General features: G+C 40.4%; 1 protein-coding gene across 1 annotated transcript in view; it reads right to left on the reverse strand.

Moving 5' to 3' along the window:
- The window catches only part of Nrp1 (neuropilin 1), a 151,070-nt gene that overhangs the window by 27,393 nt on the left and 108,150 nt on the right, over positions 1 to 15,527 (reverse strand). Inside the window, exons 9-10 of the mRNA XM_052167390.1 lie at positions 14,982 to 15,126; positions 7,418 to 7,749 (exon numbers count right to left, since the gene is read on the reverse strand). Coding sequence (XP_052023350.1) covers positions 7,418 to 7,749; positions 14,982 to 15,126 — 477 coding nt within the window. The remainder of the gene's footprint in view (positions 1 to 7,417; positions 7,750 to 14,981; positions 15,127 to 15,527) is intronic.

Below are 15,527 nucleotides of genomic sequence, written 5' to 3' on the forward strand. Positions count from 1 at the left end.
TCAGGTGAAAATTCTTTGTTTAGATCTGTACCCCATTTTTAATAGGGTTATTTTGTTCCCTGGGGTCTAACTTCTTGAGTTCTTTGTATATTTTGGATATTAGCCCTCTATCAGATGTAGGGTTGGTGAATATTCTTTCCCAATTTGATGGTTGCCATTTTGTCCTTTTAACAGTGTCTTTTGCAGATGAGATGATAGTCTACTTAAGTGACCCGAAAACCTCCACCAGAGAACTCCTACAGCTGATAAACAACTTCAGCAAAGTGGCTAGTTATAAAATCAACTCAAGCAAATCAGTTGCCTTCCTATACTCAAAGGATAAGCAGGCTGAGAAAGAAGTTAGGGAAATGATATCCTTCACAATAGCCACAAACAATATAAAATATCTTGGTGTGACTGTAACCAAACCAGTGAAAGATCTATATGACAAGAACTTCAGGTCTCTGAAGAAGGAAATTGAAGAAGACCTCAGAAAATGGAAAAATCTGCCATACTCATGGATCGGCAGGATTAATATAGTTAAAATGGCCATATTGCCAAAAGTGATCTACAGATTCAACGCAATCCCCATCAAAATCCCAACTTAGTTCTTCACAGAGTTAGAAAAAGCAATTCTCAAATTCATCTGGAATAACAAAAAACCCAGGATAGCTAAAACTATTCTCAACAACAAAAGAAATTCTGGGGGAATCAGTATCCCTGACTTCAAGCAATACTACAGAGCAATAGTGTTAAAAACTGCATGGTATTGGCACAGTGACAGACAAGTGGACCAATAGAATAGAATTGAAGATCCAGAAATGAATCCACACACCTATGGTCACTTGATCTTCGACAAAGGAGCCAAAAACATCCAGTGGAAAAAAGATAGCCTTTTCAACAGATGGTGCTGGTTCAATTGGAGGTCAGCATGCAGAAGAATACGAATTGATCCATTCTTATCTCCATGTACTAAACTTCACTCCAAGTAGATCAAGGACCTCCATGTAAAACCAGACACACTGAAACTAATAGAAAAAAAACTGGGGAAGACCCTTGAGGACATGGGCACAGGGGAAAAGTTCCTGAACAGATCACCAATAGCTTATGCTCTAAGATCAAGAATTGACAAATGGGACCTCATAAAAAAGCTTGCTTTCTTATAGAACCCAAGAGCACCATCCCAGGGAAGGTACCACCCACAATGGGCCCTCCCCCTCTTGATCACTAATTGAGAAAATGCTTTATAGCTGTATTTCATGGAGGCATTTCCTCAACTGAAGCTCCTTTCTTGTGATAACTCCAGCCTGTGTCAAGTTGACACAAAACCAGCCAGTACACAGAGTGAGTACTTTACACACTCAGCCACCTCCCAAGCCTCCTGTATTAGGATTTGTAATCGAACAGAGAAGCAGAAACTAAACCTATACCTTTAGAAATGGCTTTAGAAGTAAGAAAGGGAAAAACAAAGATGATCCAAGAGCTGACCAGTGTCATTTCTCAGGAATCTTAAAGTATACCCAGCTGTTACTGAAGCTGATGATTTAATGGCTCTGTATCATTTATTTGAGATAACTGGAGGAAGATAACATAGGAAGTGAACCTATTGCCTCTTGGTATAAACATGCACTTGAGCGCATGTGTGCACACACACACACATACAGAAAGAAAGAGAGAGGGGGAGAGGGAGAGGGAGAGGGAGGGAGGAGAGAGAGAGAGAGAGAGAGAGAGAGAGAGAGAGAGAGAGAGAGAGCAGGTATCATTTATAATAGATACCACATTTCAGTCAACATCCCAGTTATAGGCTCTTAAATGAGAAGCTTCCGATTATGCTCAAACTTGGCCCTCTTGAAGAGAATGAATTAAATCCCTGAAGAAGAAAGAATTAACTTCCTTTTGTGATGCTTGGGTTAGAAACAAGGCATTCTGTTACACTAGAGAAGTGCTTTTCCCCTAATCATTAGCCTCAATGTAGAGATAGTTTAATGGAGTCCAAAAGCTACATTTCAAAACCTTGGTGTAAACCTAAAGCAGGAATCTGTTTGCTCAAGGAGTACCACCAGCTGAAGGCACTTACAAATAAAAGGCGTTTTTACTTCAGCAATCAACAGCAGTCTTGGTTACTAGGGACATTCCAGTGATTGGTTGAACTACAATGTGTATTGGTACCTTTTAGTCCCAGCATATCCCCACCCCGTGTGTGTCTATATGTGTGTATGTGCACATGTAAGTATATATATATATATATATGACTGTGTGTATGTGCGTATGTATGTGTATGTGTGTATATGTGTTTATGGAGGACAGAGGACAACTTTAGGTTCTATTCCCTCAGACATCATCTATTTTTTTTGTTTTGTTTTTGAACAGTGTCTATTGGGGTACACAGATCAGCACCCTAAATAGCACCTCTATCTGGGAAGGGGCCCAAGGGATCCATCTGCTAAGGACTACAATATACACCACCACAATTGACTTTTTCATGTGGGTTGATCAAATTTAGGTCCTCATGCTTGCAAGGTAATCTCTTTACCTCCAGAGCCATCTTTATAGGCCTTGTACATCTTTTTTAGATGAGGAAACAAAATCACAGAGTAGTTAAGGAACTTGCTCACAGCACAGCCAGGATTCAAAGCTAGAGTGACTTAGTAGCCACACCATTAAGATGCTCCTGCTCTCAGAAATCAAGTAATACAATCTCATTTTAGTTTGCTTTTGAGGGAAGAGGGCCTTCTTATGGTACCCAGGGCTGACTACAGTTCCCCTGCCTTGGCTTCCTGTGTAGCTGAGATGTCTACTGCATCTAGCTTCTAGTCTCTTCACTACTAGGAAAGAACACCAAGTTCCAAGAAATGTCTGTACTCAGTTGACGTTCACTGATGTAGCTAAAATTTGATTCAAACTGGTAACAAGATGGAGTGGCCAACCCAGCCCCACCAAGTAGAGTGGGAAGGAGATTATAAGAGGGATATATAATCGTGCACTCACTTTACTTTTGGACTATTGAAAAACAGACTTCAAAGAATTAGCAGCAGAAGATATGAGTATCCCATGCAGTACATGCCATGACTAGAGGAAACATGTAGGAAGAGACAGACAGACAACTAAGGGCGTTGGGTTCTTGAAGTAAATTAACTGGCCCTTTAAACCACAGAAAAATCCAGTAGAGATCCAACATGTCAGCACTAGAGCTTAATTAATTAATTTACTTTTTTTTAAAAAAAAGAATACATTTGCTTTCAAGGAGACTCTTGATAGATCTGCAAGTGTTGTGAGTAGTTGAGAATCTGACATATAGTATTGTTAGGCCCAATTAAGTTTTTGTCATCGAGATGGTAATTGTAATGAAAACACCAAGTCCTGTCTATACTGATGTGGCTGAGAAGATCAGAGGAGGAAGCACTGATCTTTGGTATTCTGGGACCCTTTTTTCACTTCAGCTTGGACAAAGAATGAATACAATGAGAATACATTATAAAAATTGTCTGTGCTGAGCTGGAAAAACACCAGCAATGGAGAGCAGAGGCTTGCTGAGGAATTAGCACTGGTTTCCATAAACCAGTGTGCTTTAGGCCTTTGGTTCTTTCTAAACTGGAGAAGTCTAGATAATCTAGTCCCTGACATGTAACCATCCTGGCAAGAAGGAAATTATAAGAGGGATATATAATCGTGCACTCACTTTACTTTTGGACTATTGAAAAACAGACTTCAAAGAATTAGAATTTTACTAGTAAATTCTGAGTGAAAGAAAAGGCTAAAGGCTGGTGCTCGACAGAGTGGGAGCTTGTTTCCTAGAAAAAAATTTCATACAGTTCTGAGAACTTGTCAGACTACTTTGTAACAGATATGGGAACTTAGACAAGGGTGGGTCAGTGATGGGAGAGATCACACTTGACCAGCACTGCTTAGCCATGCACACCTCTTGTCCTGTATTTAAACCTAAGCCTTGTGCTTAGGGTCACTGATACCTTTATGTTCATCTTTCAATGTGGGGCCACATTTAATAAATCTTTTTTTTCTGTTTATTACTCTTATTTGTGATGTGCAAGACTAACCTGTTAGGCTGCATGGGCCAGGCTCTGACCCTAACAGCTTTGGTAGAAGATATACCTGGGCAATTACACAATTGTGCGTGTGACTGAGGGAAGGGTACAGAGGGGATTAACTCACAGAAGCATTGTTTTATCCTACAAATAGCCTTATTTCACTTTTACATGAATAACAACTGGCATCCTAGGCAGGAGGCCAGCATTTGTACCATTAAGTAGAAACTGTTTCAAATATCTTTATATAATTTGAAAATGTAGGTTGTCTGAAATAGAAGATTTTTTTTTATCAACTTTCATCTCTACCTTAATGATATTTCAGTAATAAGGGCATGGTAAGAATCATAGATTAGGCTCAGTCTAAGGGATTAGAAGTTTCCATGGTTTCAGATACATAGTGATGAGCATTTCATGACTGAAACTCAATGTATAAATCATTCTCCAGCAGAAGACTCAAAGTTGAAATACCCACATTAACTTCTTTGTGCAACTCTGTTCTAGGTTTACTGTGGCAAGCTAACAGCTTCAGGCTCCACTGGCATGAGGGTTAGATGACAGAAAGCATATGATGCTTCCTATCAGACACATATGGCAACGTGTTTGTTCCTTCAGAACCTGGTGTGAAGAACATGTCACAATAACACACCCTGTGTCGGCAGCAGCAGGGACATGGCTTTGCTGCCTATCCATGATCCGGGATGATGTCATAGTCACTCCACTCCTTGAAGCCAGTGTAAAGGGAACTCCAGCTTCTGATGTGTTTCCCTAAGTCCAGAAGGGTTGGGTATAAAGAAGAACAAGTGGACTGGGGAGATAGTACAGTTGGTAAGGATTGAGTTTGATTCCTAGAGCCCAAGTAAAAAATGCTGGGGATGGTATCATACATCTATAATCCTATCTCTGGAAGGCAGAAATAGGAGGACTCTTCAGGATCACTAGACAACAATCCTAGCCTACCTGATGGGTCCCAGGCCTGAGAAAGATCCTGTCTCAAAACACAAGCTGGTTAGTATCTGAGGAATGATGAATATAGTACCCTCTAGCTTCCACATGCTTGTGCATAGCGTACCCAAATACAGTCACACATATAAACACGCATTGCATTCATAAAATCACAGAGGAAAGTAAAAGGGACATAGGAAAGAAGTGAACTTATAAGCTGGGGTCAACTAATTGGTTGGGTTTTGCTCAATATGACCTGGAACCAGGGTTTCATTCTGCAGTACTATATGCATCAAACAAAACAGAGCATGCCTGTGATCCCAGAAGGAAAAGTAAAAAGGTCAAGGCTAACATCAGCTACCTAGGGAGTTAGGACTCAGCCATAGTTGGAGCCTACATGAGACCTTATATCTGAAAAGAAAGAAAGTAGCTAACCACACATAATGCTGAAATGCTTTAGAAACCACAAGTTAATTCATGGAGGGACACAGGCAGTCTTGTACTTTCCTCAGCCAGAACACTGGTTTAGTCAGTTACATATCTGGAGTGAGGGAAGCTGGCAGCATGGCCAGGATTACTTCCAATCTGCAAGACCTTACCATACTGGTTGTAAAGTGAGAGAATGTTCCAGCCAATGAGCTACAGTCTTCACCCATGGAGGACCAGCTTTGGGGGAGGGTAGAATTAGAAGTCCCAGAACAAAGGCCAAATGTGTTGGTGTGAGAAGTGTCACTGGAGTATGTGAAAACCTGGGGGCGGGTCCTCATTTTCATCTCAAATCCACTTAAGGCCACCCAAGAACATTCCTGGGACTCTTTCCAACTTGATGTGGTGTGCTCAGGAAATACAAATAAACGTAGCCAACACTGAGTAAAACCTAGTAACCAAACCATATCTTTTGGGTTTAAAACTTATACTACATTTTATGAACTCTGGGATATAGAAATACTGAGGTCGCCTTCTCTTTTCATTAGATTAGTAAGAGATGACTGAGTTTTAAGAGGTTCCAGATCCATAAGACTATATCTAAGAATTATCTACAATAGCTAAAAGATGGAAAAAAAACATAGTATCCATCGGTGGTGATGGATTACATTAATGTGGTTATTTACATGGTAGAACAGTATTCTGTTCTCAGAATGAAGGAAATTGGGAACCGCGATACTTCAATATTACATTAAGTGAAATAAACTGGCCACAAACTACAAAAACTATAAGATTGGCTTAAAGGAGGCTCCAGAGTGGTTGGAACCACAGGGCAGGAAGTAGAGTGGTGATGTTCCAGGGACTGATGGGAGGGGAAGTTTCGAGTGATTACTGAATGTGCTCAGTCTCAGCTTCACAAGATGAACAATCTGGAGAAAAGTTGGACACAGATATGGATTTATATGTCACTGTCTCAATGTATGTGTGTGCAAAGGTTCAGACAGTAAATTCAATGAATGCTGTATCACAATTGAAGATATATTTGTTTTTTATTCTTGGTGTTTTGAGACAAGGTCTCATTCTGTAGCCCACCCTGGCCTAGAACTAACTCACTATGTACCCAGGCCAATTTTTTGTTTTTGTTTCTGTTTTAGCTCACAGAGATCCTCCATCTTCTGCCTCCTGAGTACTGGGATTACAGACACATTTATCTCAACAATGATAAGTGTAAACTGTGTGGGGAGACACAGTTCAGTGGGAGAATATACTTTCTTCAGTACCATAAACAAACAAACAAACAAACAAACAAACAAACAAACAAATGCTCTGGGGAGAATGTACTTGCTATGCAGTGATGACGTCCTGAGATTAGATCCTTCAGCACGCAAGTAAAAGGCAGATTTGGCATCTTGGAATCTATAACCCTCTTGCTGCAATCGTGGGAACAAGTAGACCCCAGGAGCTTACTGACAAGCCAACATAGCCAAATCTGTGCTTCCCAGGAAAGTCTGACTTTTGCTAGGATGTAAGAATGTGTTTGGAAGATACATTAATTGGTAAAGTGCTTGCCATGAAGGCATGAGGACCTGAATTTGATCCCCAGAACCCATGCAAAAAGTTGAGTATAGTGGTGCATACTTGCAACTCCAGGCTTGGGAGGTAGAGATACAAGGATCACTGGAACTTACTGGCCTAGACCGTGTCTCAGAAAACCTGAGGGACCACATGCAATGGTGATCTTTGGCCTCCACACTCATGTGTGTGGTGCCTCATGTTTGCATGAAAAGATGTGTATGCATGAACGTGTGTGTGTGTGTGTGTGTGTGTGTGTGTGTGTGTGTGCGCGCGCGCGCACGCGAAACCACAAGCATGCAGGCACACCACATGCACAAAACCACACCACCACAAACATCCTAGGACATGAGGATTTAACTTCTGCCATGCTCTGGAGGAATGTCTTCCTACTGAGGTAGTGGGCAGGTAGTGTACCCAGAAAGTGGCTACTCCTGACCCCAGGGCCTTACCTTAGCCTTGCGCTTGCTGTCATCCATGACCGTTTTCCAGTCAGAGCCATTGTTACTGTAGGCGATCTTGAACTTCCTCATGAACACCTTGTTTTCTCGGTGCTTCCCACCCTGAATGATGACACCTCTTACTATCTTTTCATCTCCCAGGTCCACTTGGAGCCATTCATTGCTGTATGGGTGGGGTGAGGGTGGCAGTGCCCACCCAGTGCGGCTGGTCACCAGGCGAATGTTTTCTGGCATCCAATTCCTGTCTCCTTGGTTGGATGCTGTAATCTGGGAGTCTGAAATAAGTCCAGACACCATGCCCAACATTCCAGAGCAAGGGTAATCTAGATGTTGGGAGAAACAGATGGGTTGAGGTTATTTTCTCAGAGATGTCATGTTTAGAAAGAAAACATAACCTTGTATCCATTTATATGAAGTCTCCAGTACATTTACAGCTGCAAAGCCTCTTTTCTGCAGTTCTCTTCTTTACTTTTATCCTGACCTTAGACTCATTCCCATAAAGAAAATCCTCACTCAGAGTGTCACTGCCCCATTCCATGCTTTTTAGTTCTCCGAAGTTTAATGTCAACCTAAGGTTCCAGTCTCTTTTGTTCCTAGAAGTTGCTCCCATTTCAAGAAGTATTGTCTACAAGGAATTTGTGGTTCATGATGGAACATGTGGTTGGGGATACTTAAAAAAATATTTCCCCAAACAAGAAATTGCTGAAGCTAAGTGAAATTGGCAAGTAGGTGACAAAGGAAGAGCCTGGCTCAGCATGGAAAAAGCAGAGGCATGTAGTATCCTTTTTACCTTTACTATCAACTGTCCCTGTATTTTCCAAACCACCTTCTTCTGGTGTGTCTTACTCTTATACATAAAATAAATAAATAATTCTTTAACAACAACAACAACAACAACAAAACTTACCTTTGTGCAAACTCTCTATTATTTCAAGAAAAAAGTTTCTATCTAGGTTTAAAAATCACATTTTGGGTGCTGGGGAGTTAGCTCAGTTGGATCTCTAGAATCCATTTAAAAATGCCAGGCATGGTAGCTGACATTTGTAATTCAGCACTGGGGAAGCAGAAACAAGCAGTTTCTTGAGCTCATTGGCAGCCAGCCTAGATGAATTGGTTAGTTCCCAATCCCAGTGAGAGACTATCTCCAAACAAATAAACAAATTTGTGCTGCACTTGTGGAATGACAATTGAGGTTGTCCCCAGGTCTTCATACATCTGTGTGTGTACCTTCAACATGTGTGCCTCCCATGAATTCAAACACCCATATCTCATTTTGGATTCATATCAGCTATCTAATATATTCCAGCTAACCAATTCTCCCTCACATCCTGTAGATAGATTTTCTATCATTGCCTTTGGTCAAGATGTTCAGCTTCCTCTCTCCTGATTTCAGAGGCACAGCCTGTGCAAATGTCAAGATGCAGTTCAAAAGTCATGGAAACTTCTGCCTACTTGGGATGATTCCCCTCCTGGGAATGTGATAGCCCAGGCAGGAAGTGGCTCCCAGCTGGGACAGAGATATGCTGTGGATGGGATTATGAGTCTTATAATCACAGATAGACTATAAGATCCCCAAGAGCAATGAAGTACATAATGGACCTATTCACATCATCTGTACCAACAGGAGAGTATCCATCCTTGATTGATTGATTGATTAGTTGGCTGCTTAATAAATAACTGACACAGGTTATCTTCTTTGAAAAACTGTACATTTTAATTAGGGACATATAGGAGTGACAACCTAAGTTTCTTTGAAACAATTCCATTCTGCATAATGTGATAAACAGCAATGTAAAAAGTATAACTACCCTAAGGGATTAAAGTACAGTCCTGTTGTCCTGAAGTGTAGGATGGTCAGTGCCTCTCTTCACGAGCTGTACAATTCTGATGCTATGTCTTCCACACTCAGGGCTTGCAAGCAAGGCTTTGAACATCCCAGCTCCTCACTCGCTCATTCACTGATACTAAAGAGATAAAGCACTTCCTCCTTGGGTTAGAGTAGGGCTTTCTCCCTTCAGATCTGCCTATCATCTAGCTTTTTCCACCATTTCATTTCTGGAAAATGCTGACTCATCTTCAAATATTATTTAGCTTAGTCAATATTTTCAGTCTGTAATTAAAAACATTTTTCTTTTTCTGGTATATCTTGTGATACTTGATCTGTATTTTTTTTTTTTTTGGTATTAACTGCCTTTTGCTACTTCAAGTTTTATGTTCTCTCTCTTTCCCTTCCTTCCTCCTTCCCTCCCTCCCTTCTTTTCTTCATCCCTTTCTGCCTTTTTTAAACTTTTTTTTTTTTAATCAAGATCTCATGTCCCAGGCTGGCCCTCAATTCATATTTGAGAATGACCTTGAACTCCTGACCCTTCTGCCTCCACCTTCTTTGTATTGGGTTTTCAAGAGTACACTGCCATGTGGTCTCTGCAGTGTTGGGTGCAGAACCCAGTGATTCCTATGTGCTGGGAAATCATACTAACAACAAAGCCATTTGCCAAGCCCGATCCTAATTTTATTGAGGGTATGAAACAAGTCATATTTTTCTATTTTCTGAGACTTGCTGAGCTTGTTTTTGCACACTGTCATCCTTAACAAATATTTGCTGAATGAATCAATGTATTACAACAGCAGCTGTCGTTTCTCAGGATGCCTTCCTGTAACTCAGCCTGGCTATTTGCTCTGGGTGGGAATCTGGAAACCAAGAATAAACTCAATGGGAAATTATTTTTAAAGATTTAAACAAAGCCATTTGTTGAAGGACTGTGAAACTTTTATGTTAAAAACAGAAGTCCCATTTCTTGGCTACAGTGGTCACACCCGCCTGACTTCTAACCAGTTTCTTTACAAAGGTGATGCTCAGCTGGCAAAGTGAGCCAGATAGTACTATCTGAGAAACTCACAGCTAACTTGGATGCTGCAAGCAAAGCAGAGACTGCACAGATGGATATCCTTTCTTTCACACGGAGATTCTGGGCTATTTGTTTCCCCAGACACAGTGAAAGCCAGTCCACTCTCCGTCAGAAGTCAAGAGTGTTGAGCCATTCCCCAACATTTCTCTGTGAATGCCTCTTCTGAAAAACTGTAAAGGAAACCATGACTTGCCCTTGGCTGGAAACCACAAGACTCATACTGTGCATTTGTAGGCATGTGTCTGAAGAACAAAGGACATCATCTTGTACTTTCCATGTTGTTTTTTGAGATAGGGCCTCTCACTGGCCCAGGGGTCACCAGTTAGTCTAGACTGACTGGTCAGCAAGCCCCAGAGAGCCTCCTAACTCCACCATCCTAGCTTTGGATTACAAGTGTATGCTACTATGCATGTCTTTTTATGTGAGCTATGGGATTTGAACTCAGGTCTCATGCTTGTAAGACAAATTCTTTACACATTGAGCTATTTCCTTAACTTAGCCTATAACTCAACTTTAACAATGATGAGGAAAAGAATTATATTAACAATTAATTCAAGGTTTGAATGAGATGCTAGTTTATAGCAGGGTTTCCTTAGCAGGCAGGCTTAGATGCACTTTTGCCCATGTTATTAAATTTAACAAGCAAATAAACAACAGAACAAGAAATAGGATATCCAACTAGATTGGAATTTCAGAGAAACAATGACTAATTCTTAGTGTATCCAAACTACAGCAATGGAAATACATACATTAACAATTATCATTTTAAGCTACATTAAGCTTAACTGTGGATTCTGTACTCTATTTGGCAACAATATTTTTTTTTAAATCTTGAATCAATCCTGGATGAAAGAGACAAGTGGATAATATTATGGGAAGGGGTGTGGTTATTATTAGTGGTATAAATTTACTGTAAGATCTCTGTGCTTGACCATAAAAGAAAAAGAGCACATCTAGTTAATCGGTTTCCAGAGTGTGAAAGTGACTGCTAGGTATGGCAGTAGTTCCCATTGGGCATCACCTGGCCTCCTCTGAGGGCTTGGGGAGTTTCCTAAGGGTGATGTGGTGTCTGGAAACATAATCCTCATCTTTGATTAACAGGAGCATATGACTATGGGAGAATAGAGCACCACTGAGCAGAGCACAGGTTGAGGCCTCACAACCCTGAGTAAGTTCTCCAATGTGATCTTCCCAGTTCGCCACCCCCTTTGCCAAATAATACAGCCACTTTAGAGAAACAAGGAAAACATTCTTTCCCCAATCACCTGTAAAGGAGGATATTTTGCCTGAGTGTGTGTCTTGCTGTGAAACACTCCATCATATTTTCTAGATTTCCAAGATGGTTTTACTTTGAAAGAATTCCTGACCGTGATACCTATAGTCAAATCTGAAACTCTAGAGATTTTGGAAGTCAAGTAAGTGATGCATTATGTCATAAGATTTTTAATTTTCTAGTTTCTTCAAATGGCTAGATTGAGTTAGGGCTTGCCTCCTCACAGAGAGAGGCTGAAAGTTCAAGGTTGCTTGTTTGTCAGAAGGTATGAGAAGTGGAACTCCTTCATTCAGAAATAACCATTGAACACTACGGTGCCACAGGCCTACAGGGTGAAGAGAAAGCATGGTGACTGGGTGCTCCTCTCCTGCACTGTATAATCCAATAGGATACTGATGATCTACTCTTTCATTTAGCTTGTATAGACACACACACACACACACACACACACACACACACATGCACGCACGCTCGCTTGCACGCACGCACGCACGCACGCACACACTATCCTAGGGCTTATCATGCATTTTGTTTAGTGAGTAATATCCTTGTATGGGGGTATTTAGTTGGCACTTCATGAGCCAAATATATTATAAATATTATTTCATTTAATCCTTATCACAGCTTTTCAAGATATCTTACAGGCCAGAAACTCTACATCTGAAATGCAAAGGGTTTTGCCTGCAGTCAAGCACTCACTGAGTAGACAGTCCTGAGCCAGGCATGACCTTCTGGCTATATAACCATCATGGTCACATTTTGCCCTATTAAAAAAACCTGTCAAGGTCAGTTTCTGGGAAATGACAGCCATTTCACTAGAGAGAAAACAAAACCAAACCAAACTGTGTACTTAAAATAACAAAACAAGCTGTGTTTAAAAATAATAGGACAAACTACTTTAGATACTGTTTAAGTAACCAGGCCATTTTACTATTTTTTAAAAATCTAATAAAATACTTTCCTTTTTTGTTCAAATTCCTAGAATTACCTCTTGGGATCCTTATGAAAATAAAAGAATGATTTGAGTTCAAATAAATATTTTATCTAACCAAAAGGATACAACATAAATCTTAAGAGACTGGATAGTCAGAGTTCAGAGTTCAGACTAATTTGGAGTCTTTATGAAGTTTGCTTCTAAATAAAATTCCAGTGTAGTGACATGAGACCAAATTAAAGAAATGGACCAGAAATTCCCACCCAGACCTCATGTGGCCTTGCTCCTATGAAATTATGTGTAGACCTAAATTAGGAATGCTGTAAAGTTCTCTAGCTCTTTCTGCTATTTAACTATTATCAAAAATAAAAACAAGGTTATATCTGACTTTCCAGTGCCTGACCCTTCTCCAAATACCCCTCTACTCAATTCCTGTCTCCAAGACCTTGAACTTTGTAAGTCTTGGATTGTCACACACTAAACAGACCTGTGCCACAGTGGAAACAAAACTCCAGTCTGACACCAGATCAGGAAAGCTTTCCTTTCCAATATGGACTTTTCTGAAGATATTTTATGAATTACCTTCTCAACACAGCACTTCCACTCTGATGGGAAAGTACCAAGGGGATACTTTCCCTTCAAAAGTGAGTCTTCTTCCCTTCTTTCCTTTCTCTCTCCCTCTCCCTCCTTCTCTTCCCCCCCTCTCTCTCTTTCTTTCCTCCTTCCTTTGTTTCTTTTTGTGAAATAATCAAATTTAGCAGAGAAAGTATAAAATGAATTCAGAAATTGAATGTTCTAAATATGAACACAGACAGAATACAATGGCTCACTGAAGACTAGAAGTTGTTTTAATTACCTTCTTAGTGAATCAATCACAGATTCTGGGTTTCAATTTTTAAAAAATATTTGTATTTTATATGTATGCATGTTTGCATATGTATTGCACCACATGTATGCAGTGCCCAAAGATGCAGGAAGAAGGCATGAGATCCTGGAATTACAAATAGTTGTGAGCTGTCATGTGGGTGCTGGAAACTGAACTTGGGTCCTCTGGAAGAGCAGTAGCTGCTTTTAACCATTGGCCTATTTCTCCAACTCCCATGGTTCTCATTTTTTAAAATATAAAGATTACATGTATGCTGCTGCTGCTTTCAAATGAAAGCTCTGTAACATATCTACTTACATGGAAAAGGGTTGGAACATGGCTGCTGTTACATCAGAACTTAGGACAACCATACACTAAATATGGACCAGTACAGAAGCCTTGGGTCTTTGAGTCCAGTGCTCCACCTGGCTTTATCCTCTTCAGATATTTAACAATAGCTAAGTATATCCCGTCATTTTCACCTCTCAAATAGGAATAGCCTTTTGTTCCAATTTAACAGGGACTTCTCAAGTACTGTTTGAAGAACAAACCAGAAACTTTTACAACTTTAATTTTTAGAATTCACAGTTAAGAAGTGGTGATGTGGTTAAAAGTTAAGAGTGCTTGCCTACCATGTGTAAGGTGCAGGTTCAATCCCTAGGAGAAACATACATATAAAGTCATCAATAATAGAGTAAAAATCCATGACAGAGTTGCCAGGGTGATGAGGTAGTAAAAGCAGCTCTTGTTTGAGGCCAAGCTCCTTAAGTGTAACTGCTTCTAGACTTCAAAACTGCAAAGATAAAAGCCAGTGTGGCCTTCCACAGAGCAGCTGCTTATTAGGACCTAACACTAATGACCAGCATGCTGTCAACCCAAGAAGCAGAGGCCAGTACCTTATCAGAGACTGTTCAGTAGAACAGGGAACACAGAAATCCTGCCCTTCAACACACAGAGCTAAATGCTCATGTCTATCTCTCCACCTGACATGAGTTCATATATGGGTTCATAACTGTGGCTGTTATCCAGGAAAAGAAAATCAGGCCTGGGAAACTCTAAGTAAATCACCCAGCAAATGGGTAATGAGTTAAGGTGTAACTTGAATTCAGACATGTCTACACCCAGTGCACAGTCCCTTATGGTTCGACTGTGAAATGTTCCCCACAGGTACATGCATTTGAACACTTCATCTCTAGCTGCTGGGACTTTGGGGGAAGATTGTAAAAATTTTAGGCCATAGCATATCACTGGACAAAGTGAGTCCCTAGGGTCAGACCTTGACATTTTGTTTCTTCTCTGCTTCCTAACTTGGATATAAAGTAACCAGTTACCTCTCACTAAGGCTACCATGCCTTCCTGCCATTATGGACTGGGTCCAAGTCAACTGCAAGCCAAAATAAATCTTTAAGTTTCTTCTTAGGTATTTTGTCACACTAACAAGAAAAGTAACTTATAAAGACCATAACTACCAAATAAATATGAGCATATTACCTTCATATTTGAACATATGAAAAAAATTTCCTTGAATGGAAAAGTCTACATCAATTCAAGGGGGCAATTTCCATGCTGGCACTTACCTGTTATCTTGCAGCCATAAACTTCAAATCTCATAGATATACCAGTTTCCCAGGATGCAGGTTTGATTCGGACAAATCGAGTTATCAGTGGTTTGGGGAAAACTCCAAAGACAACATCTGTGGGGTTGGTGTTTCCCTGAAAGATCTAGGTGGGAGAGAGTGTATTAACAAACTGTATTATAACTAAATCCCAGAAGCTGTCCACAAATGCTCGTAGAAATTGTTTACAGTTCTAGCATTTCCTACCAAGGTTAGTATGCCATTAGCAACCTGCCATGTAATTTTCCCAAATAACTGTAATCAAAGAGGACTCTGTCCAGTGTAGAATACCATCCCAATCATGTATTCTTGCTTGAGTGGCTACAACTTCTAAAAGCACTGTCACCAGGATGACATTTATTAAAGGACACATGCTGTCATCTTCAAAATTGAGAAGTTGTTAACTTTACCTGAAGGGCCACAGCAGCACATATTCCACAGGAGCTCTTACTCTCACCCTTCCCAGCAGCTCCCTGAAGGAATGCTCTTTGAGTTCTGGGTTAGGTA

Source organism: Apodemus sylvaticus, chromosome 21, assembly GCF_947179515.1.
Source record: "Apodemus sylvaticus chromosome 21, mApoSyl1.1, whole genome shotgun sequence".
In the NCBI taxonomy this organism is placed as follows: Eukaryota; Metazoa; Chordata; class Mammalia; order Rodentia; family Muridae; genus Apodemus; species Apodemus sylvaticus.